Raw genomic sequence first — 25,527 nt, 5'->3', positions numbered from 1 at the left:
CAGGAGTTATCACTTAGTGCTCGTAAATTTAGTAACGATTTATGGAAAATGGAAAACACAAAACGTTTGCACTCGAAATAAAAAGTGCAACACCATAACACAAGTGGGCGTGCTCTATTTTAATCTTCTGTAAGCTTGTGTGCAGTTTGCTAACTAATTGCTGTTTTATCACCTTTATAAAACTAATCTCAGTACACATGATAGAAACAGCACCATTCATCATTCCCATTTCATACCTGGCACATATCACAACATTAAACAAATGCAATATTACTAATGGTGTTAAAATCCAGATAAAATCTGCACATGCAGGTATTGGTTAACACTTCAGTGCTTTAATCTCACATATACATCGCTACATTTCATTTAAAGACATTAACATTAATATCACAATCAGTTTCAACACATAATTTAATTATCTACTTTTTAGCACATTAATCCAAACAAAATGGACAGCAGAGGCTTTGTTATCCCTTCAATATACACAAGGGCCATATTAATGCATCATCAGGTCAGTTAACATTTGATAGTACATGTGACAAAATAATATAATTTGATCACTTTATATTCTACAGTCTAGTAACCTAACATGACCAAGTTATAAACTAGTAACATGACCACGTTTTCAAACTAAAATACACATTTATGGATTTCTGTCACTTCTATTGAGTCACTAAACTGGACACCATACAGATGTTACTAAAATAATTCAGGACTTCAATTTGTTTATATCAATGTTTTTAAAACACTTTTAATTTTTACGGAAATGAAACTGTCAAAATATATCCTTGGAGGAGGAAAATTAGTTAGCTAGATACTTGAACAGTAAAAATAACATTTAATTATTAAATGCCAAGGTCTTTAACAAAGATAGAAACTTGGAATACCACCAGCTATTATAATTGCTCATAATTACACAGTAAAAGTACTTTTGCAAAATCATAATATAATTTTATGTTATGGAGTTAAAAATGAACTAATATTGTGACAATTGATAATATCACCCAAGGACTATCTCTCGCATTGGTTCATATTTTTGTTAAAACAGTGATCAGAGGAATGCCACATAAATGAATTAAAGCAATCAAAATACTGCAGATGCTGGAAATCTAAAATAACCATAATAAATATTTACAACAAACATGAGGAGGGAGTGAAACAGTGAAAATTTTAGGTTGGTAACTTTCCATCAGAATGAAAATTATTTGGGATGAGAGAAAAAAGGGAATGAAGGCATCACAAGATAGAAAATGACAAAAAAAGAGCAATGATGTTGTGTAAAAGAGGCTGGTTCTTGAATAAAAAAAACAAAAGACAGGATAAAGGTTTTCAAATGAAAATAGCAATATTCCACTAGCTTCCCAATATTTCATTCAATTTTACCATCTCCAAACTGTTGCCTTGCGCAATCATATAATTTATTTAGACTCAGAAATGACCTGTATCTGGTTCAATTTACCTGTCGCCACAAACACGCCTGCAGCAGATGCTATCACCCTGGCTCACCACTCCGCTATGGACCATCTTGGATAACAGGAACACATCTGTCAGGCTGTAGTTCATCACCTACAGCTTGGCATTCAACAGTATCATCCCCGCCAAACTCACCAGCAAGCTCTAAGACCAGCCCTTTGCAACTTAATCCTTGACTTCCTCATTGGCAGATCTCAATCGGTACTGAGTTGTAACATCTCCTTCTCACTGACCATCAACGAAGCTGCATCTCAGGGCCACGTGCTTAGCTCTAATCTCTTTATATCAATTACCGTGCAGTCAAGTACAGCTCCGATGCTAGCTATAAATTGGCAGACAACACCACTGTGGGCCAAATCACAGATGGTGAACAGTCAGCATATAGGAGATAGTTGAGTTGCGCTGCAACACCAATCAAACAAAGGAACTAATTGTTGACTTCAGGAAGGGGAAATTGGGAGACGGCGTGCCAGTTTTCATTGGTGTATCGGTGGTGGAGTTAGCTGCTTCAAATTTCTGGGTGTTACATCTCAGATGACATGTCCTGGGCCCAGCAAATAGATTAATCACAAAGAAAATCCTGCAGCTCCTCTTTCTTAAAAGTTAAAAGATTTGGCACGTAATGCAGATGGTATCCTCTCTGGTTGCACTCTGGTGCCACCCGTATTGTGGCGCAATGAGGGTGGCACAGTGGAAGAGTTGCTGCCTTACACCATCAGAGACGCAGGTTCGGTCCTGACTACGGATGCTGTCTGTACGGAGTTTGTACGTTCTCCCTGTTACAGCAGGAGTTTCTTCAGGTGCTCCGGTTGCCTTCCACACTTCAAAGACGTACAGGTTTGTAGGTTAATTGGCTCCTGTAAATTGTCCCTCGTGTTTATGATAGTGTTAGTGTACGGGGAGATCACTGGTCGGCGTCAAGTAGGTCGGCCAAGGTCCTGTTTCCACGCTGTATTTCCATAGTTTCAATTCCACACATAAGAATGCAAGAGGCTGCAGAAGTAGTGGACTCTTCATCATGGCACAGCCCTTCTCTCCGTATAAAGCATCTACCAGAGACGCTGCCTCAAGAAGACAGCATCTATTGTCAAGGATCCCCAAAATCCCGGTAAGGACCGCTTCTCACTGCTACCCTAATCGTACCTCGGTAATGGAACACTCCAGACTATCTCTTGCTCCATCATGGACTTTTTTTTCCTAATTGGGTTTTGCACTAATTTTCCTAATTGGGTTTTGCAGTGGGGTTTTTCCCCACTGTCTTGCAGAATTTGTGCAATTTACGTATACTGTTTGAGTCTATGTGCTTGTGATGCTGCTGCCAGATTTTCTTAATGCCCGATTCTCACTATACTTGTGAATATGACAATAAATCTGATGACCTCCCCTGCCTTCCAAGCTACCAGTCCATCATTTTGATACATTCTTTGTATTCTTATTTCCAACCTGTCAACAAAAATGACAAAGTTAAGCAATCTAAACTGTTAACACACTCTCCTTCTCGGCTGCCCGACCAACTGACCAATTACGATGCCCTTTTTAAAAAATAGTATTCAATATTACTTAGCTGAACTTTAATATTGAGAATGACCTGAAGTTTAAAATGTTTTGGGAATTCTTAAGACTGATTATTTAGAATTGATTAGTGGAAACACACTGGTTTCTAGGTGAATAATGCATTTATAAATAGCTGTAAAAGGCAGACATGTGCCCATTAGAAAGCAACAACCTGTTGTAAGTCAAGGTACAGAGCTGTGCACACATAAGCTCTAATGTATGAAACACTCATTTCTGGCCGCTGTCTATGAACTTACATTAAACAGCTATGAGCTGAGGTTGGTGATTATGGTATAACTATGCCAAGTCACAGACAGGATATGGGAGGACTAATTACTAAAGTCAGTATCCCCAACTGAAGACTCTAAATATAATTTTTATGATCTCAATTCCAAGTCAAAAGCAAAGAGTAAAGATTTCTAGTTTGAGAGAAATACCTGTGCATTTCCCAGATATTTTGCTGTAATTATTGAAAAATGGGATCAAAGTGTTGGCAACCGAAAAATGAGATGAAAGTGTTGGCAACCAAGACCGACCTAACCTACATCTTTGAGGGAAATTAAGATTAAGAATGTTTATAACCATGTTTCCACCGGGTGGCACCGTCAGTGATGACAGCCTCGCCAACGGTCTGCCTGTCTTTTTTGTTATTTTTTTAGTGTGTTTTAAAACGTTTGTGTCAATGTTCTCTGGTTTGTTTTATGTGGGGGGTGGGGAGGGGGTCAGGGGGAAACCTTTTTTCAATCTCTTACTTTGCCGGAGATGCAATAGTTTTCCGGATCGTATCTCTGGTCGCTCTGCGGCCTAAAATCATGGAGCTGGAAGCCTTGCTCGCGACTGATTTTGAGCCCCACCAAGGAGCCGTGGACTTACCATCGGAGCCTGTGATCCCTTGCCTGGGATTGATGCTCCAACTGTGGCCTGCGGATTTCAACATTGAGCTCGCAGTCTCGGGCAGAGACTGATGTCGGGAAGCTCCAAAGTAGCAAGAGGTTCAACTAGGCCCGACCCGGGGTCCGATCACCCGGAGCGGGGGAGCTGAGATCCCCCCCCCCCCCCCAAATGCGGGAGCTAGATCGCCCCGACAGGAGCCAAGATCGTCCAGTCAATATGGAAGGCTCGAGGTCCCAGATCGCAAGAGAACAAAGAAGGGAAGAGATTTAACTTTTTTTTCGCCTTCCATCATAGTGAGGAATGTGGAGGAGTCACTGTGGTGGATGTTTATGTAAAAATGTATTTTGTGTGTTTTGTTGCTTTTTATTGGTATGACTATGGCAAATCAAATTCCTCGTATGTTGCAAAACATACTTGGCTAATAAAGTATGATTATGATGTTTAATACATCCAATTAACTTAACTGACAATGAGATAGACAAATAAATTGTCCTCGTTTATTAATTGAATTTCTCACGAATAAACCTGTGATAGATAACGTACTATGATAAATTAGATGTACTTTGAATACAAACTCCATAAAATAAACAGCAGAGCCCATTGTGAGCAAGTATCATACTAAAAACATTAAATAACAGCAGCTCGTGTCTACCTGGCTTCATTGACCTAGTATTTTTTTTAACATTAGTGAATATTTTCCAATTGCTTAGCTGGTAACTTTGCAGCAATTTAGTTTCTCACAACACCGTATGCTTATTTGCAGCATGAGAACTCAGATCCACAAAATTGCACACTAGTTCTGTACAAGAATCGCAGGACACCACTACAACTAATAACGTATTAGTACATCTTATTTGAAGACGGTACTATTAATTCTCACGATTCATATAGCTTAAATAATTGTATCATTTCATTAAAGGGTCATTCAGAAATAACTCTTTCATCTGGTTTACAAAGTAGTTCTAAAGTACAATAAAAAATACCGTAAAGCCGCATGGCATTGCACATATCTTCATTCATTTCCTTCAGTATATCATAAAATCGATGCATTTTGGGGAATTTGGCCAACCAGGAAATGCTAACCTGACATTTTGCCGTTTTATCGAAAGAGGAGCAGAAAAATTAAAATGTGTGCACTAAAATGAAACCAGATATTACTTCAGGTCAAGGCAATGAAGTTCACAATAACTAAGATGAAGGAGATAAGCATTGAAAAGTAATGAGTTTACAGTGGACACAACTTGAGAAATTAGAACATGAAACAGTTTTCAAATAGTATCACCGACATTGCAAGATGAAGCAGAAAGCAATAGAAAGATTAACCGTTTTGACACTGTGCAGAAAACCTCTTGACTGCTCAAAATTGAGACTAATTAAGTTTTGCTTATAATCCATAAATAAGCATAAAATCTCACACCTCCTCTTTTCCCTCTGCAAGGTGTAACTATTTTAAACAAATCCAATTTTGAAAAGTTAAAATTTAATTGGAGTTTCCTTTGAACAATAAGAACCAATGTTGGGGATAAGACATATTTATGCCAGTCAAGGATCTTATTAGTGATAATAAGCAAGAAATTACAAAAATAAGAAAGGGAAATAGAGGACAAGACAAAACAAAAGGTCAATGGTTTGATACTGAATATTCCAGATTTTTTTCAAAGCCATCATTATACTAAATAATGAATAAAAATGTTTGCTTTATGTACATATGCAAACTATAAATATTTTTGTTTTAGTTTACCATTATCATTGCTATAGTTCAACAGGAAGCCACAAAAGACAGTCAAGAGCTTCTGATTGGCCGCGTCAATATTACTGCATAGTGTCTGTAAGTGGGCAACTACTATCTGTACGCCACCAGAGAGGTCAACTGCATTCCTGCCCTCATCTGCAAAACAAAGAATTAAATTAAAAAATCTGCAACAAAAATATAATTTCAAACTATGCATAGTGAAAAACAAAATGTTTTAAATTAAAAAAAAGCAACTATTAAGATATGGAAGCACCTTCAAGAATACTTTTTGCATGTAGCCAGAGAACCACATTAGCTTCACTTCCTGTCACTTTACCATAACCACTAATGTTCACCAAAGATGCATTCTGTGGCTTCCTTCTTCCATTCATTTGTCCTATATCTCTCATTTCCCATTTCCCTGACTCAGTCTGAAGAAGGGTCTCGACCTGAAACATCACCTATTCTTTTCTCCAGATATGCTGCCTGACCAGCTGAGCTACTCCGTCTTTGAGTCTGCCTTCAGTTTAAATCAGCATCTGCAGTTCCCCCCCGACACTAATTGCATAAAGAAATTGCCTCTCACTTCTCTTAAATCTTTCCCCTCTTACTTGAACCAAAGCCCTCTTGATTACTCTTTAGTTCTAACCTCCATGAGAAATAGTGGTCATGCCACCAGCTCCCAAGCAGTCAGTAAATTTTAGTGTCTCGCTACCTCTTTTCTTTCTTACATTGCCCTTTAAAAGGTACAATCGAAGCTTTCTTCATTTACTGTATATTCTGATTACTTCTTTATCCATTACTTTGTGAAAAATTGTTTGGAATGTTTTGTTACTTCAAAATGTGCTGCATAAATACAAATGAATGTTGTATTCCCCCTCCCCCCCTTCCCCCCAATGATTTAATACTTAAAATCTCCTACCCTCAGAGTCTAGAGGTTCAAAGTGAAAATTACTGAGGAAGAAATCTCATGAAGGAAGCACATGATATAAAGAAAATCACTTTCAAACTGCTTTCAAGGTGCCCCCAGAGAAGGCTATGGAATGTGCTCCAAAGCTTCTGACCATCAAATCACTGGATCTGCTTTTAGAAAGGAAAGAATCATAGATTTGTTATGGTGCAGGACATGAAAAGAGTATCCCATGAAAACTTTCAGGTCTTTCACCGTGCTCAAGACCATACCAACTGTGGAAAAACCAGCTGAACACTACAAGATATCTGAAGGCGCAAGCATCCGTTACAATTTAATGAACTTTCAAACTTCCAAGGCTTATGGTTTCTTGCACTTATAATTTGCTTCATAGTTTAAAGGAGTAAATTAAAAGTTCAAGAATAGATAAGGCTTGTTCATGCAAAGACAGATGGAACTCTTGGGGTTCAAAAACATAATGTAACACAGCATGTTCTTCAAAACCAGGATATAATCCACAATATAATATCCTTGTATATCACACTGAAATGTGGCCATTCTTCCATAGCAGGTCGAGGAATCCAAAATTAACAACATATACGCACTTTACAAGCCAAGTAATAAGTGTCATGAAAAAAGGGATGGATGTAATGATGCTCCACATTTAAATTTAGGTTCAGATTTTCTTTGCACCAGGCACTTTTGCATGATTTTCCTTTTCATAGTATTTTATGTCTATCATATTAATGACTGACTATTGAATACTGTTCTATTGCTTTGAACCATGCAATGTGATGTTAAAGTCTGCAGAAAAACACCATCAATGCTTATATGCACAGCAGACAAATCTGCTGAGTTTTTTAAAAACATGAAAATAGTGGAAATAACACATTAGAGAATACTCCACAAAATTCAGAGCTATATTTTTGCTGAAACTAGTTTTATACAATATTCTTCATTTTTTTTTGCAAATCCACAGTCCTGTAGATAAAGAGCAAACCTTTGGTTCAGTTACAATTGATTAGTAATCCTAAATTAAGAAATCTGGCTATTAAGTCAGTTATAAGAATATATTATGATTGGTATCATGATTTCAAATTTATAAACAGGCAAAAAGATTAGTTGCAGTAAATTTCATTTGTTTTAAAAGTCAAAAGACACATGCTGGAAATCGAAACAAAATGCAACTCTAGAACGTGAAACAGAGTCTTTTAGGTCAAAGACCACCCTTAAGAATGGTCTTTGATCTGAGATATTAACACTATTTTTCCACAGATGCTGTCTGACCTACTTAAATGTTTCATGCATTTTTATGTTTATTATTTTAGTTGTGTTGAAGATGGTTTCAATGGAATTACAGAAAACTTGGACTTTGCGTTTTATCAACTGTATTAAAATTCATAACACTCTTATTGGGACCTCTCATGTCACCAGAGCTACACTGTTATACTCTTCTCAACATGCCCTCAATTCTCATGACTGACAGGCAATCATCATTCAGAGTAGCGCAGTGATAGAGTTGCTGCCTTACAGCGCCAGAGACTCGGGTTCGATCCTGACTACGGGTGCTGTTTGTGCGTTCCCTCTGAGAACGTGTGGATTTTCTCCGGGTGCTGCCGTTTCTTCCCCACACCAAAGGCTTACAGTTTTGTAGATTAATTGGTTTTGGTAAAAATTGTAAATTGTCCTTAGTGTGTAGGATTGAGCCAGTGTACGGGCTGATCACTGGTCGACGCAGACTCGGTGAGCTGAAGGGCCTGTTTCCTCGCTATATCTCTAAAGTCCAAAAGTAAATCTGATTTTTTATCTACCATTAATAACATTCAGTAATATTTAGTAATTATGCAATCATATGTGCAATCATATGTGTATTTAATCATGATGTCATATGTGCAGCATGATGTGTAGGATTAATATCACAACATGCTGGGCAAGTGGAGGAATATTGAGGTGTTGGGAAAGAAGGCAATCAAACAAGCCAGCCAAACAGGGTCAAAGAACAAATTAAATACTTCATTATGCTTATCATTCATTTGTATGAAAATCGGTGCCGAAAAACAATACTCCTATAACTAATTCCACAGATTTTAGGTTTTAATTTGTTAACCATGAGTCACTGCATCAATGCTGGAAAGAGCAAAGTAATGCATCTTGTATTAACAAATCAATACAAACATTAATAGGCTGCCGAGAAACAAAATTAAAATAAGACTGATAGTAAAGCCCAAGAATACTAACAAACCAATTCTAGCACATAATGCGTTTAGACTATTTATGTGACATTAATTAGAACTAGTCTTTTACTATGAAGACTTTCATTGTACATAGTAAGCGATTACACCTGACAACAACATGCACATTTTCTGGATTTGAACCTGCTATATTTTTGTGCATGCAGTTACATATGGCTTGTTTTTAAAACAGAGATGACTTAATGATTCACAGGTTTCATTTTGGCACTAAACTCAAAATGCCATTAGTAAAATTGATCCTCTAAGAGCCCAAAATGTGGTTGTGAATATTAATTTAACAGAGTCTTCATTTTGGACTTACGGCTATCATAGCAAATATTTCCCAGGGCACGTCCTGTTTGAAGAAGCACTTCGTGATCTTTGTTATTTAGCAGCAGAACCAATGGTGGAATCAATCCTGTATCCACACACGAGCCTCGCATGAAATCTGAAAACAGAATGAATATTGTCACGTCAAAGTATTCCTTAAAATAAGCCTACTGTAAATCAGTATGGTTTAAATGAAAGATTTATTTATTTGGCCCAGGTTTCAAAGCATTTGCTTAAATTAATTAAAACAAGGAAAATACCAGACAATGACCAGTGACTATAGTTCTACAGGTGCACAACCTTTTATCCGGAGCTCCGGAAACCGAAAAACTCCGAAAACCGGCCATTTTTTCCAGGATGTCGTCTGCACACCAAAGCTCGCGTTTGGTGCCAAACTTGACCCGAAACGACCCACGGTCAACCCAGGTCTGTACTACTGTAGCGGCTGCCTCCTCCCCGGAGACCGGGGAGACACTTAAACATCTGTAAATCATTGCTTAAATGTTAGTCAGTTAGTTTGGAGGGCTTTTATGTGAAGGGAGGGGGGTGAAGGGTGAAACTTTACTTCTTAGTCCCCTACCTGGTCGGAGACGCGGGGAGCGGTCAATGCCTTACCGGGTCGCCGTGCAGTAAGCTCCGGAGCGCTGTGGCCGCCAACTCCCAGTAGGGGCTGCGGGCGTCCGGCCGCGGGCGGCGCCGGTTGTAGCTCCGACCCCGTCAACTCTACCCCTGGCACGCCCGCAGCCCCAGCTCCGCGATGTTGTGTGTCGGCCGCCACAGCGCTCCAGAGCTTACCGCTCGGCGACCCGGTAAGGCATTGCCCGCTCCCCGCTGGTATCCCAGCGCTGCGACGCCGCCGACTCCCAACATCGCGGAGCTTGGGCTGCGGGCGTCAGGTCGCGGGCGGCGCTGGATTTGGAGCGCCGCGCAGCCAGGGGTAGAGTTGCCGGGGTCGGAGCTCCAACCGGCGCCGCCCGCAGCCCCCAGCTCCGCGATGTTGGGAGTCAGCGGCCACAGCGCTCCGGAGCTTACTGCACGGCGACCCGGTAAGGCATTGCCCGCTCCCCGCCTCTCCGACCAGGTAGGGGACTAAGAATTAAAGATTCCCCCTTCACCCCCCCACCACATAAAATCCCTCCAAACTAACTGACTAACATTTAAGCAATGATTTACAATGATTCTCCGGGGAGGAGGCAGCCGCTCCAGGCTTTTCAAGCCGCCCGCGCAACCTACCTAATCTACGCTAAAAATCTTCCATTCGGAAATCCGAAAAATTCCGAAATCCGGTCCCAAGGCTTTCGGATAAAAGGTTGTGCACCTGTATTAGTTTTAAAATAAAGAACAAAACTGGTCCACAAGTTATAAAGTTCTAAATTGTGGCAGACAAATTTGATGGTATCAGGCAGGAGTTTACAAAACTTGATTGAAGTAAGTTGTTGGTGGGCAAACGTATTCCAAATCTCTCACTTTCAATCTGTTCTGAATAGAACGGAAATGGTAAAATCGCATTTCAACACCTTCACCAAAGATACCTGACAAAACGTTACACTGACATTTCAAATACAAAAATAGCTACACGTACAGATTTACAACATTTACTTAAAGACAAACCAATACCTATATGGATATAACTATGAAAAAGTCTATCTGATACAGCCACTTCACACTAGCAAATTGCAAGAGTGGTCAATCTGAAACAATTTTCCATGTGATGTATTTTTATAAAATTGCTTAATTAAAACTGCAGCTCAAAATATAATGGAGCACTTGAGTTCATGACTAATTTGCTATAAATTTTCTTTCATCAAAATGGATTATGTATAAATCTTGTCTAATCTTAAAAAATATTTTATTTTTCCTTCACCCACCTGTTCTATACAATATTTTCTGCCAAAAGATCAGACAAATGTGTAAGCGGCAGAGCTGCATGGTGAGCAAATTCATGTTCCAAGATGTCTTAAGGGAATCAAAGGTGGGAAAAGAGCTAGAAATAGTCAACAAGTGTTGGCATATAAATAGAATCGATAGTTCTGTTACAGAGCTGAATAGAATAACAGTGCTGATGAATAACAGAATGTGGGATTATTGCTAAATGTAAGGCCAAACATAAAGATCACAGCTGCATAATGTTATCTTCAGACCAAGCTGGGGTACGGATAGGGGTTGGGGATAAATAGTGTGAGTTGACCACCACCTAGAGAATTTACATCTGTTGGTTAACTCTTGCCAAAAAAATTCTTAATTTACAATGACGCCAGAGAACAGAATTAATCACGGGGCGGCATAGTGGCGCAGCGGTAGAGTTGCTGTCTTACAGCGCAGAGGCCCAGATTCGATCCTGACCATGGATGCTGTCTGGACAGAGTTTGTACGCTCTCACTGTGACCACGTGGGTGTTCGCCGGGTGCTCTGGTTTCCGCTCAAACTCCTAAGACGTGCAGGTTTGTTGGTTAATTAGCTTGGGTAAAATTGCAAATTGTCCCAAGTGAGTAGGATCGTGCTGGCGAACTGGATGATGGCTGGTCAGCACGGATTTGTTTAGATTTTTTAAAATATTTTTATTAGAAGTGATGTACAATAATATAAGACATAAATTACATTTATGTACAACTTATTTTAAATTTAATGGTAGAAAAAAAAAGAGTAAGAAAAGCAAGAAATAGAGAATATTATATAGCTCGAAAAAGTAAAGAAGGTGATGTGAAATAAGCAGAAAGAGATAGAAGAGAGAGAAAGAGAAAAAGGAAAAAAAAAGAGAGAAATTGAAAGGGATATTCCTCCTTTGTATCTTTACCCACCCTTCACCCGGTTATGACACAATTAATTTCTAAGGTTGTGTTGCACCACATGCTTGTAATAAGTCGAGAAATGGAGACATTTCCGACGTTTGAAATCCACATTTTGAGCGTCGGTGTGGGTGCATCTTTCCAGAATTTAAGTATGTTTTTTTGCCGTTATTAAGCCATAATTAAGTAGACATTTTTTAAACGAAGTCAGCTTACATCCGTCTTCCATTGATCCGAAGATAATCAGTTCTGTACTGGGCTTCAATTTTATTTTAAATAGTTTTGTAAATATTCCAAAAATTTAATTCCAGAATTTTTGATGTTTTATGCAAGAGACAAAAGTGTACTATAGTAGCGTTTTGAGATAGGCATTTATCACAGATGGGAGAAACATTTGGAAACATTTGATTCAGTTTGGTTTTCGAGTAATATAATCTATGTAAAATTTTAAATTGAATTAAGTTGTGTCTTACATTAATCGATCATTTATGTACATATAGCAAGTATTTTTCCCATTTCTCTTTTGGAATTTTTATAGATAAATCTTGTTCTCAGTCCCTTCTAATTGCTTCTGTCGATGGTATTTCTGTGTTTAAAATGATGTTATACAAATATGATATTAAATTACTTGATTCCGCATTTCTGTTCATTCCTTCATCTAATAGATCTGAGGTTAAGGTTTGATATTCTTATGTGTGTTTTTTCAGGTAATCTCGGATTTGAAGGTACAGGTGCACAACCTTTTATCCGAAAGCCTTGGGACCAGACACTTTTCGTAATTCGGAATTTTTCGGCCTTCGGAATGGAAGATTTTTAGCGTAGATTTTAACGGCTGGCTCAGTGGTAGAGTGCTCGGCTCATATCCGCAAGGTCGCGAGTTTGCGCCTCGATCCCGGCAGTTACTTGGTCGCGAGTTTGAGTCTTCAATGTAGTTTTTTCTTGCAGAATAAATGTTTGTATGAAATGCAGTGTGTTGAATGAATTCCTGAATTTGTAAATGTGACCGCAGCATTGAATCACCTCTCGCACTCATGTCACCCTAGCGGGGCCACATGCCCTTAGGCGGCCTAGCTCGGGAATTCTTGAATCCCCTAGCTAGGTCGCGAGTTTGCGCCTCGATCCCGGCAGTTACTCGGTCGCGACTTTGAGTCTTCAATGTAGTTTTTTCTTGTAGAATAAATGTTTGTATGAAATGCAGTGTAGGAGAGGTGTACTGACTGTGTGGGTAGAACTTTGGAAGTGATTGCCCACCAGTCTCAAAAGCCGCTGTGTCTCCCTGTCCCTGGGATAGCAGGGGGCGATCAAACAGCACAATACCCCCCTCCAACTCCAGAGGAATCCGCTCCGGCGACAAGTGGCAGTTCGCCCACAGCCCGAGCTGCGCCACCCCAAGAACAAGACGTACCTTGCACACCATCAGCTTCTGCCCCAACGGGGAGCGTGTTCCTCTGGAGTTGGAGCGGGACTGGAGTTGCTGATCTAGGATCTCCGTGCTTGCAGTGGGCCTGGAGGTCGGTGTCCTGATGAGGGGGCGCAGCTCGGGCTGTGGGCGAACTGCCACTTGTCGCCGTAGCGGCCCATCGGGGAGCGGCTTCTGGTGGTCCTGACGTCTCCGGCCAGTTTGCAGTTTTCCTCTGGAGTTGGAACGGGGCTGGGCTGCTGCTGGCTGTGGGTCTCTGGGATCTCCGTGCTTGCAGTGGGCCTGGGGGTCGGAGTCCCGTTGGTCCTGATGTCTCCGGTGACTGGCACTGACCTGCTGGCATCGCCAACGTGAAGACAGTGCAAAGCCCCCGAGCCGGTGCAATGGGCGGGGAGCTGGAGAGGGGAGGGAAGGGGTCACACACATGGCCGGGAAGCAGAGGGGTGTAGGTGGGGTGAAACTGAAGGGAGCGACAATCTGCTGCTGCCTGCCCGCTGAGTTAAAAAGTTCCCACGCAAGACTCACGATACACTGTGTATTGCGAGTCTACCGTGGGAACTTTTTAACTCAGCGGACAGGCAGCAGCAGATTGTCAATTATTAACCCTCCCGCGCAATATACCCTCACCTTCTCTTTTATGATTGGGGATTTAGTTCCCCTTTCTTCAAGGACCGACCGGAGGTTCCGCTGTCACCTCTGCGGGCCGCCCTCGGTGAACATCTTCAAGGACCTTTCTTCAAGGACCGAAAAAATGTCCGCTATTCAGAGCTTTTCGTTATTTGGAACTTCGGATAAAAGGTTGTGCACCTGTATTTGAAATATTGATCACTTTTCAGGTTGTATTTTAATTGTAGTTGTTGAAATGATAAAAGGTTTCCCATTTCGTACATGTCTCCAAGCGTTTTGATTCCTATTCTTTCCCAATGGGTAAACGTTTTATCAATAATAGACGGTTTAAATGACGGATTATTAACTATTGAAGAGAGGAGCGATAGATTTCTTAATTTGATAGTTAATTTTATTTGTTTCCAAATTGTGGGCCAAAATCCCCATTTGCTACCCTCTACAACTGGATCCATGACTTCCTGACCAACAGACCCCAATCAGTGAGGATAGGGAACAAATTATACTGGTGCTCCACAAGCATGCGTTCTCAGCCCCCTTCTTTACTCCTTATACACCCGCGATTGTGCAGCCTTGTATAAATCCAATTCAATTTACAAATTCGCAAACAACACCAACAATGTGCTCGGATATCAAATAATGATGAGTCGGAGTACAGGAAGGTGATTGGGAACCTTGTGTCCTGGTGTCAAGACAACAACCTTTCTCTCAATGTCTGCAAGACAAAGGAGATAGTAATCGACTTCAGGAAGCGTAGAGGTACACATACTCCATTTTGCATTGAAGGCGCTCAAGTAGAGATGGTTGAAAAACTTCAAATTCCTAGGAGTAAATATCACTAACGACTTCTCCTGGACCACCCATATTGAAGCAATGACCAAGAAAGCACACCAATGCCTCGACTTCCTAAGAAAGCTTTGGAAGTTCAGCATGTCCCCAACAACCCTCACCAACTTATTCAGATGCGCCATAGAAAATATTTTATTGGGATGCATCACAGCTTGGTTTGGGAAAAGCTCCATCACAAAAAATTGCATGCAAATTGTGGACGCAGCCCAGACCATCACACTGACCAACCTCCCTTCCATTTACTCCATTTATACCTCACACTGTCTCGGCAAGGCCGGCAGCATAATCAAGGACGAGTCACATCCTGGCCATTCCCTCTTCTCCCCTCTCCCATTGGGCAAAAGATATGAAAAAAGGTGTGAAAACACACCCCTCCAGATTCTGGGACAGTTTCTTCCTAACTGTTACCAGGCAACTGAACCACCCTACTGCAACCAGAGAGCAGTCCTAACCGCTACCCACCTCATCGGGACCCTCAGATTATCCTTGTTCAGACTTTACTGGGTTTACCTTGCACTAAACGCGATTCCCTTATCATTTATCTGTACACTGCAAATAGCTCAATTGTAATCATGTATTGTCTTTCTGCTGGCTGGTTAGCATGCAACAAAAGCTTTTCACTGTACCCCGGTACACGTGACAATAAACTAAACTGAATTGTTCCCGAGCTGTATCTCTAAAGTCCAGGTGTATACATGAAAACAACTCTCATGGAATATGGTAATGAAACTGAATGTTTTCTGCATTCATGTATTCTCGTGTCTGCAGAAAGGATTGTTGGAAGGAGGAAAGAGGTATAACTGGGATATTCTCATGGGAGAGAACATCATTGCAGATATTGTGCTGGCTACATTGAGCAATCAATTAGAAATGGAACAGATTAAGAACTGCATAAGGTAGTGAGCAATGAGACAAATATTGAAAGATGGTGTGTCTAATACATTAAGCACGAAAAAAGATTTGAGGAAAATTATAAAGGATGTGTCAACATTTCAAAGATGCTGGTGGCTGCAACTGAGACAGTTTCTCCTGCTTGAGGCATTCAAAAGTCAGACTTGCACGATAGGAGGGATGAAGGTCAACATATATTTCCAAAGCCTTTGTACAGCATATTCAGAACTGAAATATAAAAAAGGAAAATCTGCAAGATACTGCCAATCTATTTTTTTTTTAAATGCCAAGCATATTCCACATCTGGCAACACCTGTGGAAAGTGTTAATTAATGTTTTACATCAATGACCTTCTATCAGAACTTGGAAAATGAGAAAACAAGTTTGTTTTAAGTTACAAAGGAAAGGATGAATAGAACAAAGGGGATAATTCTGACAGTGCAAGGCAAGGGTTGCCCAATGTTCTGAACGTTCATAGTCAGTAAGTGAACAGATTTTTGAAAGTAGTTAGGGAGAGAATAAAGAGAATATTAAAACTGTAAAATAGTCAGAACAACTGCTTAAACCAAGAAAAGGTTAGAAATTCTCATGGCTTCAGGGTGTAGCATTGTCTCTAATCTGCATAAAGTCGTGTGATAGGAGCAGAATTGGGCCATTTGTCCCATCAAGTCTACTCCACCATTCAACCATGGCTGGCCTATCTCTCCCTCCTAACCCATTCTCCACCATCACCCCACAACCCCTGTACTAATCAATAATCTATCTCTCTGGCTTAAAAATATCCATTGACGGCCTCCACAGCCTTCTATGGCAAATAATTCCAGATTCACCACCCTCTGACTAAAGAAATTCATCATCTCCTTACTACAGGATTGTCCTTTAATTCTGAAACTATGACCTCTAATCCTAGACTCTCCCACTAGTGGAAACATCCTCTCCACATCCACTCTATCTATGCCTTTTACTATCCAGTAAGTTTCAATGAGGTACCCCCTCATCCTTCTAAATTCCAGCGAGTACAGCCCCAATGCTTTCAAATGCTCATCATATGTTAACCCACTCCTTCCTGGAATAATTCTCGTAAACCTTCTCTGGACCCTCTCCAGCACCAGTGCATCATTCCTCACATATGGTGCCCACAATACTCCAAATGCAGCCTGACCAGCACCTTAGAGCCTCAGCATTACATCCCTATTTTTGTATCCTAGCCCTCTTGAAATAAATGCAATAAATGCTTGTCCCTTTGCATTCCTTCTTAACAGTCTTCAAATCCCAAAATGATCCCGTAAACATTTGGGAAACCTTGGCCTCACCCCATCAGAAATATTCCCTCTGCCCTCTCCATCTCCTAATCTTCTTTATAAATTCTAATGAGATGATTTTGACATGGAACGTTAGCTCTGTTTCTCTATCCACAGATGCTATCTGAACCAATTGTCTTCAGTATTTTCTTTTTAAACAGCATATATTTAATCTCTGGAGATCGTTAAACCTACAAAGTTAAGTTAGTCAGATCAGCCTAAAAGGGGGAAAAAAACCCCACACCCAATGTTAAAAGACAAGAGACAAGAGATATTTATTGTCCTATGCACCAATTGGTACAGTGAAATTTGTGGTCACCACAGCCATACGAATTAAAAAAGAGCACAGAACACGATAGTCTAACATAAACATCCCCACACAGCGGAATCAAAGTTTCCCACTGAGGGAAGGCACCAAAGTTCAGTCATCCTCCTCCTCCCGAGCCCTCCGCAGTCGCCCCTGTGGGCGGCCCGATGTTCAGGGCCGGGATGATGGAACTCCGACGTCGGAACGGGAGAATACTCTCAGCGGCTTGGACCTCCGAATCGGCTGCTTTTTACCAGAGACCGCAGCTCCCGAAGTCCACAGGCCGAGCTGGACGGAGATTCACGCTAACGGCCCTCGGCAAAGGTATACCAGGACTCAATGATGTTGAAGTTGGCGCCACTCGCGGCTGGAAGCTCCGCAAACCACAGCTCCACGATGATAAAGCAGCAGGCCCAACACTTTGAGCTTCAAACGATGATCCAGGTAAGGCATCGCCCGCTCCGCGGTGAATCCAGTGCTGCGCCGCCGCTGAAGCTCTGGCCGGTCTCCGGCAGGAAAGGCCGCGCCAATCCAGCTGGTAGGTCGCGAGAGGGGGGGGGGAGCGTAGACCCCCCATAGAAATACTAAAAAAATCCTCCAAAACATACTTTTAAACAAACTAAAAATAAAAAAGATAAACAGACAGACTGTAGGCAGAAGGTACACAGACTGTAGGCAGAGGCTGCCATCATGCGGCTCCCCTAGTGGCCGATGAACACACCAATATTTTTAACAGGGAGTCCTGCAGTCTTTGACACTCTAAAGAAAACAATCCAAGTTCATCCAATCCCGTCACAGATAATACATCCAGGTTAACCTCTTCTGCACACTCTCTAGTGCCTCCACATTCTTCATGTGATGCGGTGATCAGAACTGCACACAATACTCCAATACATTAGCCTGAAGAAGGGACCCAACCTGAATTTGTCATCCATCAATTACCTTCCACAGTCTGACCCAGTGAGTTTTCCCACTTTTTTTTGGACAATACTCCAAATTTGTCCTAACAAAGTTTTATACAGCTGCCACATAACTTCCCATCTTGTATACTTTACACACCAACGGATGAAGGTCAACATGCTGTATGACTTCTTTACCACCCTATCAACTTGCCTTGCCACTTTCAGGGAGTTGTAGATTTGCACCCCATGATCCCTGATACTGAAATTCTTCCAAGGGTCTTGCCATAATACAAAATTCATGCAATAATTTTAAATGCAAACCTGTAGTTACGGATATATATTGAAGATTAATTTATGAAATATTGAGGCCAGGCACCAAAAACATGAATTGCACAAATTTATGAAAGACTGCTGCTCTAAAACAAAATACAACATTGAGTGGTGGTGCAGCAAAATTGAAAACATTCCTGCAGAGAAAGTTCTTGTGGAAGACCTCACCATTTTTGGCTAATTCCGCTATAATGTTTGCTACTTTTGCTGCACATGAGCAGTGTGGAGACAGAAGATGCGGGAAAACTTGAAGAATGCCACTCTCCTGGAGCTTTACGCTGGTTTCTGCATCTGCAACAGAGATGGTAATAATAAATTAAAATTCCAAATGATCCACGAAAAACATACTTTATGCATTCATATCCAAGCCAAACAATGAATTGGATAGATTATATATTCTACCTGTTACGACTTTAAATTTTTGGCAAAGAAGATTTAAAAATTATACCTGGAGGAACTTCAAAGGATAGGACGTGAATAACTGTGGAGACAGCCAACAATAATGTTGGTGTTAGAGGCAAGATTGTTGAAAATTAAATACTGGAGGTGGTTAGGTTAATATCAATGTTCACCAGGGACACTGCCATAACTGCTTTAACTCCAGCACTTTGTGTCATTTTCTTGTAACCCAGCATCTACAGTTCCTTGTTTCTGAATATAAATTAGCTGTTGTGGATGAGTAGCATATTTAAACCAGCCAGGATTAGGGGTGATAAGCAAACTGATTTGGTGCAAATGTGTAAGTTGATGTAGTATGTAAGTTGATATTATAGTTTAGAGATACAGTATGGAAACAGGCCCTTCATCCCACCGACCATCGATCACCCGAACACTAGTACTGTGTTATCCCACTTTTGCATCCTACATGCTAGCGAAAATTTACTGAAGCCAATTAACCTACAGAACTACAAGTCTTTGGAATGTGGGAGGGAACCAGGGAGAACGTGCAAACGCCGCCATAGTCAGGATCAAACCGGGTGCCTGGCATTGTGAGATGGCAGCTCTACTGCATAGTGGGGTATAAAATTATGAGGGGAATAGATAGCGTGAATGCACTTTAAGTCCGGGTAGGGGGAAATCATGAACCAGGGTACAGAGGTTTATTGTGCGAGGGGCTTGGTTTAATGGGAACCTGTGGAGCAACTTCCTATATAGGAGCTGCCTGAGGAAGTAATTGAGACAGGTACAACATTTTAAATATATTTGGTTGGGTACATGGATAGGAATGGTTTAGACGGATATGGACCATAGGCAAATGAGGCATCTTGGTCGGCATGAATGAGTTGGCCTGTTTCCATGCTGTGTGACCTCATGTGGAATTTGATGCCATGCGTGTTTGATTAAAGGAGAACATGAAAATAAGGAAAACAGCACAAAGATAGATCTCTGAAGAGTATTAACACTCGTAGACTAAGAAACCATAGAGAAATTCTGTTGAACTGGTAAACATGGAACCAAATGAAGGAATTCACTCAGAATTGCACTAAAAAACCGATGGAATAGGTTGGCACTTATGAAAGATGGGTGGAAAAAACAGAAGTCAGGGATTTACCATTGCTATCCAGAGAGATCTTACAGATCCACTAATCTGCATGACGGCCAGCTAACTTTGACAATTAATAACTGCCAGGTGTGAAGTGGATGCTCACATTAGAGCTTAGCGAAATGAACATATGAAAAAAATGTAATCAGTAAATGGGCAAAAGGGGAAGATGAAGGTACTGTCGGACTTGTCATTCTGAGGCTAATTAGAGGGCCAAAAGCTGACTACGTTGTTAAGCGTTGTTATTGACTGTGTAGATCCCTGGAACAGGTTAATCAGTAAATAGCATCATTTAAAATTTAATGATTACACTTTTTAACTTTAAAAAGTCCCAGGTTTTATTTATATTGAACCTGCGCTCTTCACAAAATATCTATTATTATGATCTAAATTTCAAAAGTAATTACAATTTGATTCAGATATTTATGTAAGAAAAAGCAAATCAAGAGATCATCAAGGATTTTCTTGATGAACATTAACTCCTATATATCGGCGAGACCAAGCGCAGGCTCGGCGATCACTTCACTGAACACCTCCGCTCAGTTTGCCTAAACCTACCTGAACACTTTAATTTCCCCTCCCATACTGACCTTTCTGTCTTAGGCTTCCAGCATTGTCAGAGTGAAGCCAAATGGAAATTCGAGGAACACCACCTCATATTTTGCTTGGGCAGCTTACACCCCAGCAGTATGAATATTGACTTCTAACTTCAAGTAACCCTTGCTTTCCTTCTCTCCATCCCTCCCACTTCCCAGTTCTCCGACCAGTCTGACTGTCCCGATTACATTTTATCTGTTTGCTTTGTTGTTACCTTCTCTTAGCCAACAATGATCTATTCTACATGTTCCTTGATCGCCACCACCTTTGTTTTGTTTTCAAACCCTACACTTTGTTATCATTGTATCTCCCTCTCCCCTGACTCTCAGTCTGAAGGGTCTCGACCCAAAATGTCACCCTATCCGGAGATGCTGCCTGTCCCGCTGAGTTACTCCAGCATTTTGTGTCTATCTTCGGTTTAAGCCCAGCATCTGCATTTCCTTCCTACACATTAATTCCTTTCTTTCAGTTTAGGCATGGAAACATCGGCCCACCAAGTCAATGCCAACCAGCGATCATGCCATGCACTAACACTATCCTACACACAAGGGACAATTTACAACATCACAAGGCCAATGAAGCTACACATCAGGATATCTTTGGGATGTGGGAGGAAACTGGAGCACCTGGAGAAAACCCACACGGTCATAGGGAGGACGTACAAGCCGTGCAGACAGCATCCGTAGACAAGATCAAACCCGGTCTCTGGCACTGCAAGGCAGCAACTCTACCGTTGTGCCACCCTTGTCTGTAACAATTTCATATTCCCACATTTGCCTCATTATACCAATGGCTAAATCTGATGCGGTCTTCAAAGACAATGAGAGTGCATGTTGAAATACTGTTAACACTGATGGTCTAACCAGTGCTTTGTAAGACTATAGGAAGACAATCACCACCTTTATTTTTGTCACACAATCTTTTGCATAATGTTAGATGGTATAATCAAAGTTTTGAAAATATTTACATAGATTTAAGATTCAATTTAATTGTCACATGTACCAATTAAGGTACAGTGAAATTTGAGTTACCATACAGCCATACTAAGTAAAAAAGCAAAAATACACACAGCACATAAAATAAAGTTTAACATAACATTCACCACAGTGGAATCAATATTCCTCACTGTGATGGAAGGCAATAAAGTTCAGTCATCTTCCTCCTTTGTTCACCCGCAGTCGGAGCTCCAATACTGACGAACCTCGGAAAAAGATCCCAGACTCCGCGATGGTAAGTCCGCGCCGTACCCGCGGCTTGAAGCTCCTGGCCGGTCTCCAGGAAAGGCCGCACCACTCCATGTTGTAGGCCGCAGGGGGGACGGAGATGCGCCATGGAGAAAAATCGCATCTCTGTCGAGGTAAGTGGCTGGAAAAAGTTTCCCCCGATCCGATCCGATCCCCCCCCCCCCACATAAAACACACCGAGACACATTTAAAACAAACATTCAAGACATACTTAACATAATAAAAACAGAGAAGGGACAAGACAGACTGCTGGCGAGGCGGCCATTACGGGTGCCACCCGATGGTGTAACAAAGGCAACAATTTTTTACTGTACAATTTTCATAAAACAGTAATAGCAAAGCTTTGATTAAAAAATCTTGCATCCATACGTTGGCTAGAAGTATGATAATACGACGACCTAGATGATTTTTTATTTCCTACAATTCCCTATATTATAACTTTTTCAAATCATTATGAAAAATGTTCAAAGCATAAGCAAATTTGTCATTTTTAATTCCTAAAAAGTGGGTGTTGTTTCAAGGCCGCTCCTCAGTTGGCTGTGGTGTTGATGGTGAGCCATCACCTCCGTCTGAAATCCTCACATAAGCATTACCAAAGCTGCGGATGGATAAAAAGATCCAGTATATTGACTCAGGAATGATGAAGAAACAGCATTTTCCCCAATCAATCTGGCTGGTGAAGGAAGGAACTGCAGTGTTCACAAGAGATTGCATGTTTTGGAAGTGCCGCTGAAGAACCCACGGCAAATTGCTGCAAAGTATTCTGCAGACCAAGGACTTCAATGATATGCCTGCAATCTTCAGTCATTTGAAAACACCATACATTTACCTCAATGGATGATAGAGTCCAAAGTGAAAACTATACAAGATCAATAATATTCAAGGGAACAGATTGTGGGCTCAAGACATAATCTTGCAATTCTGGACTGATAATTCAACGCATCATTGAGAATTAGCTTGGAATAATTGATAACTAAACAAAATTTCAAAAGTAGTCATAAAGAGGATTGTTCTCACTCCGATACAGATTTTAAAAGGTAATGACAGCGGATCCATTTTTATTAACAGAAGTGATAACCATGCTTCTCAGCAAACACTATTCCCACTCAGTTAATGACCCATCTTGTGCTCTTGGCTTCACTGCCACATGGTCAGAAAAATAAAAATTCACTGCAGTATTCTTCATTTTTGGGACACGATTCCCTCCCCCCCCCCCCTCCCCCATCAAAGGCTTTGTACAGTTTCTGCTTTTCAGCAGCACTTGTCATATGAAGGCCCCAACATGTCCAATCGCCAGAGTCATAATTGGCATTTCCCTTTTCAGTTCTCAGATTTCTCACATTTTGACCTGGTCTCAGAAGTGCTAATTTTGCTTTTTACAACTCACACACTGCAGATTTGAAATCAATATTTGAAATTGCAGCAGTCAACACATTTCCTGGGACAGAGGTACTGCAAAGCTTCATTTGCAAGCTTTCAATTTAAACAACAGGACCAAATGCACAGAAATGCAAATATTAACTTCCATCATCACAGCAAACAACCAAAGGTGCTTCAAGAATCAGTTTAAAGTAACACAGCAACATTGCCAGTGCAAGAGATTACCTAATGCGCGGGGGGGGGGGGGGGGGTGATGCAAATCCACTAATCTTCCAAAAGGCACAACTCTTAACCTCCCTCCGACTTTGAAAACAGTACACTCATCCTCGCCCTCTTCCTCCGGGCTCCAGTTAGGTTTTTGTTTCAGCTAGTGAATCGATTTATCCATCCTAAATGACACCAATACGATTGTGACTTGTGACTAGTAAATTAATCTTAAACCTCAAATCGGTTTACCAATTCTCCATCAGCACCCAGCGGTATCAGCACTTTCAAATTCAAATTTATCTTTCCAATTTCTTCCATCCCCACATACTCACTGTTACTTCTTGTGCTGCCAAGTTTCTTACTTATAGTCCTTTGGAAAAAACATACTGTGTTAGCTTCCACACCATCAAGAACCTGCACCAACCACCCTGGCCAAGCTCATTTCACTCCTGCCATCAACAAAGTGATCGAGCAGTCTACAGTCTGTCTGTTTTTCCATCTTTTTTTAAATTTTTTGTCTGTTTAAAAGTATGTTGTGGAGGTTTCTTGAGTATTTCTATGTGGGGGAGGTGGGTAGGGTAAGGGGGAAACAGTTTCCCAGTCACTTCCTGGCGAAGATGCGACTATTCTCCGAGTCGCTTCCTCGCCCCCCCCCCCCCCTCCCCCCAGCCTACCAACTGGATTGCCGCGGCCTTTCCTGCTGGGGACCGGCCAAAGTCTCAGCGACGGCGCAACACTGGATTCACCGCAGAGCGGGCGATGCCTTACCTGGGATCGGCGTTTGAAGCTCCGGAGTGTTGGGCCAGCTGCTTCAACATCGTGAGGGGGATGTTTATGTTAAAGACTATCGTGTTCTGTTCTTCTCTTTTTATTCGTATGGCTGTATGGTAACCCCAAATTTCACTGTACCAATTGGTGCATGTGACAATAAATGTCTCTTGTCTGTCTTGTCAGTCAGAAAACCATGACATCCAGTTTAGCAACAGCTTCTTCCCAACAACCACCAGGCTCTTGAACACTACAAACACTAACTATACTACAAACTGTCTTTGTTGCAATGAGGATGTTGGCCTTTTTAAAAAAACGAATATTACTTTTTTAATTTATTAAACTTTTTTTTTGTTTGTGTTTAGTTTAGTTTAGAGATACAGCACGGAAACAGGCCCTTCAGCTCACCAGGTCCACGCCAACCAGCAATCCCCATACACCAGCACTATCCTACATACTAGGGGCAATGTACAATTTTTTACCAAAGCCAATTGACCTACAAAACTGTCTTCTTTGGTGTGTGTGTGTGAGGCAACCGGAGTATCCGGGGAAATCTCAGGCGGTCTTGTGGGAAATATATAAACTTCATACAGACAGCACCCGTAGTCAGGATCGAACCCTGGTTTCTGGCGCTGTAAGGCAGCAACTCCTTGGCTGCTCCACCTTGTCACTGTGTTGTCTGAGGTTCACAGACCTGTTATGCTGCTGCAAGTAATTACATTGGTTTGTTTTCGGCACATATAACAATTAAACACTTAGTTCTTTTAGGTCATGTGATAGTAGAATTAGGCCATTCGGCCCATCAAGTCTACTCCGCCATTCAATCAAGGGCGATCTATCTCTCCCTCCGAACCCTTCTCCCGCCTTCTCCCCTTTTGTTCTTCTCGACAGCCTTCTGTGGCAAAGAATTCCACAGATTCACTAACCTCTGACTAAATACATTTCTCTTCATCTCCTTCCTAAAAGAATGCCCTTTAATTCTGAGGCTATGACCTCTGGTCCTAGAGTCCCCCACCAGTGGAAACATCCTCTCCACATCCACTCTATCCAAGCCTTTCACGATTCTGTATGTTTCAATGAGACCCCCCCCCCCCCCCCATTCTTCCAAACTCCTGCGAGTACTGACCCAGTGCCGACAAATGCCCATCAAAGGTTAACCTACTAATTCCTGGGAACATTCTTATAAACCTCCTCTGGACCCTCTCCAGAGCCAGCACATCCTTCCTCAGATAAGGTGCCCAAAATTGTTCATAT

The 25,527-nt window shown here is 41.3% G+C and overlaps 1 protein-coding gene across 2 annotated transcripts in view; it reads right to left on the bottom strand.

Annotated features, from left to right (window-relative positions):
* rap1gds1 (Rap1 GTPase-GDP dissociation stimulator 1) overlaps positions 1-25,527 on the bottom strand; it is an 80,475-nt gene that overhangs the window by 37,886 nt on the left and 17,062 nt on the right. Inside the window, exons 3-5 of one of the 2 annotated variants that reach the window (XM_033022658.1) lie at positions 18,703-18,825; positions 9,117-9,242; positions 5,663-5,809 (exon numbers count right to left, since the gene is read on the bottom strand). In XM_033022658.1, coding sequence (XP_032878549.1) covers positions 5,663-5,809; positions 9,117-9,242; positions 18,703-18,825 — 396 coding nt within the window. The remainder of the gene's footprint in view (positions 1-5,662; positions 5,810-9,116; positions 9,243-18,702; positions 18,826-25,527) is intronic. The other variant, XM_033022667.1, reaches the window with a different exon arrangement.

The sequence above is a fragment of the Amblyraja radiata genome, chromosome 1 (assembly GCF_010909765.2).
Source record: "Amblyraja radiata isolate CabotCenter1 chromosome 1, sAmbRad1.1.pri, whole genome shotgun sequence".
NCBI lineage: Eukaryota > Metazoa > Chordata > Chondrichthyes > Rajiformes > Rajidae > Amblyraja > Amblyraja radiata.
This window is presented reverse-complemented; position numbering and strand designations above follow the sequence as displayed.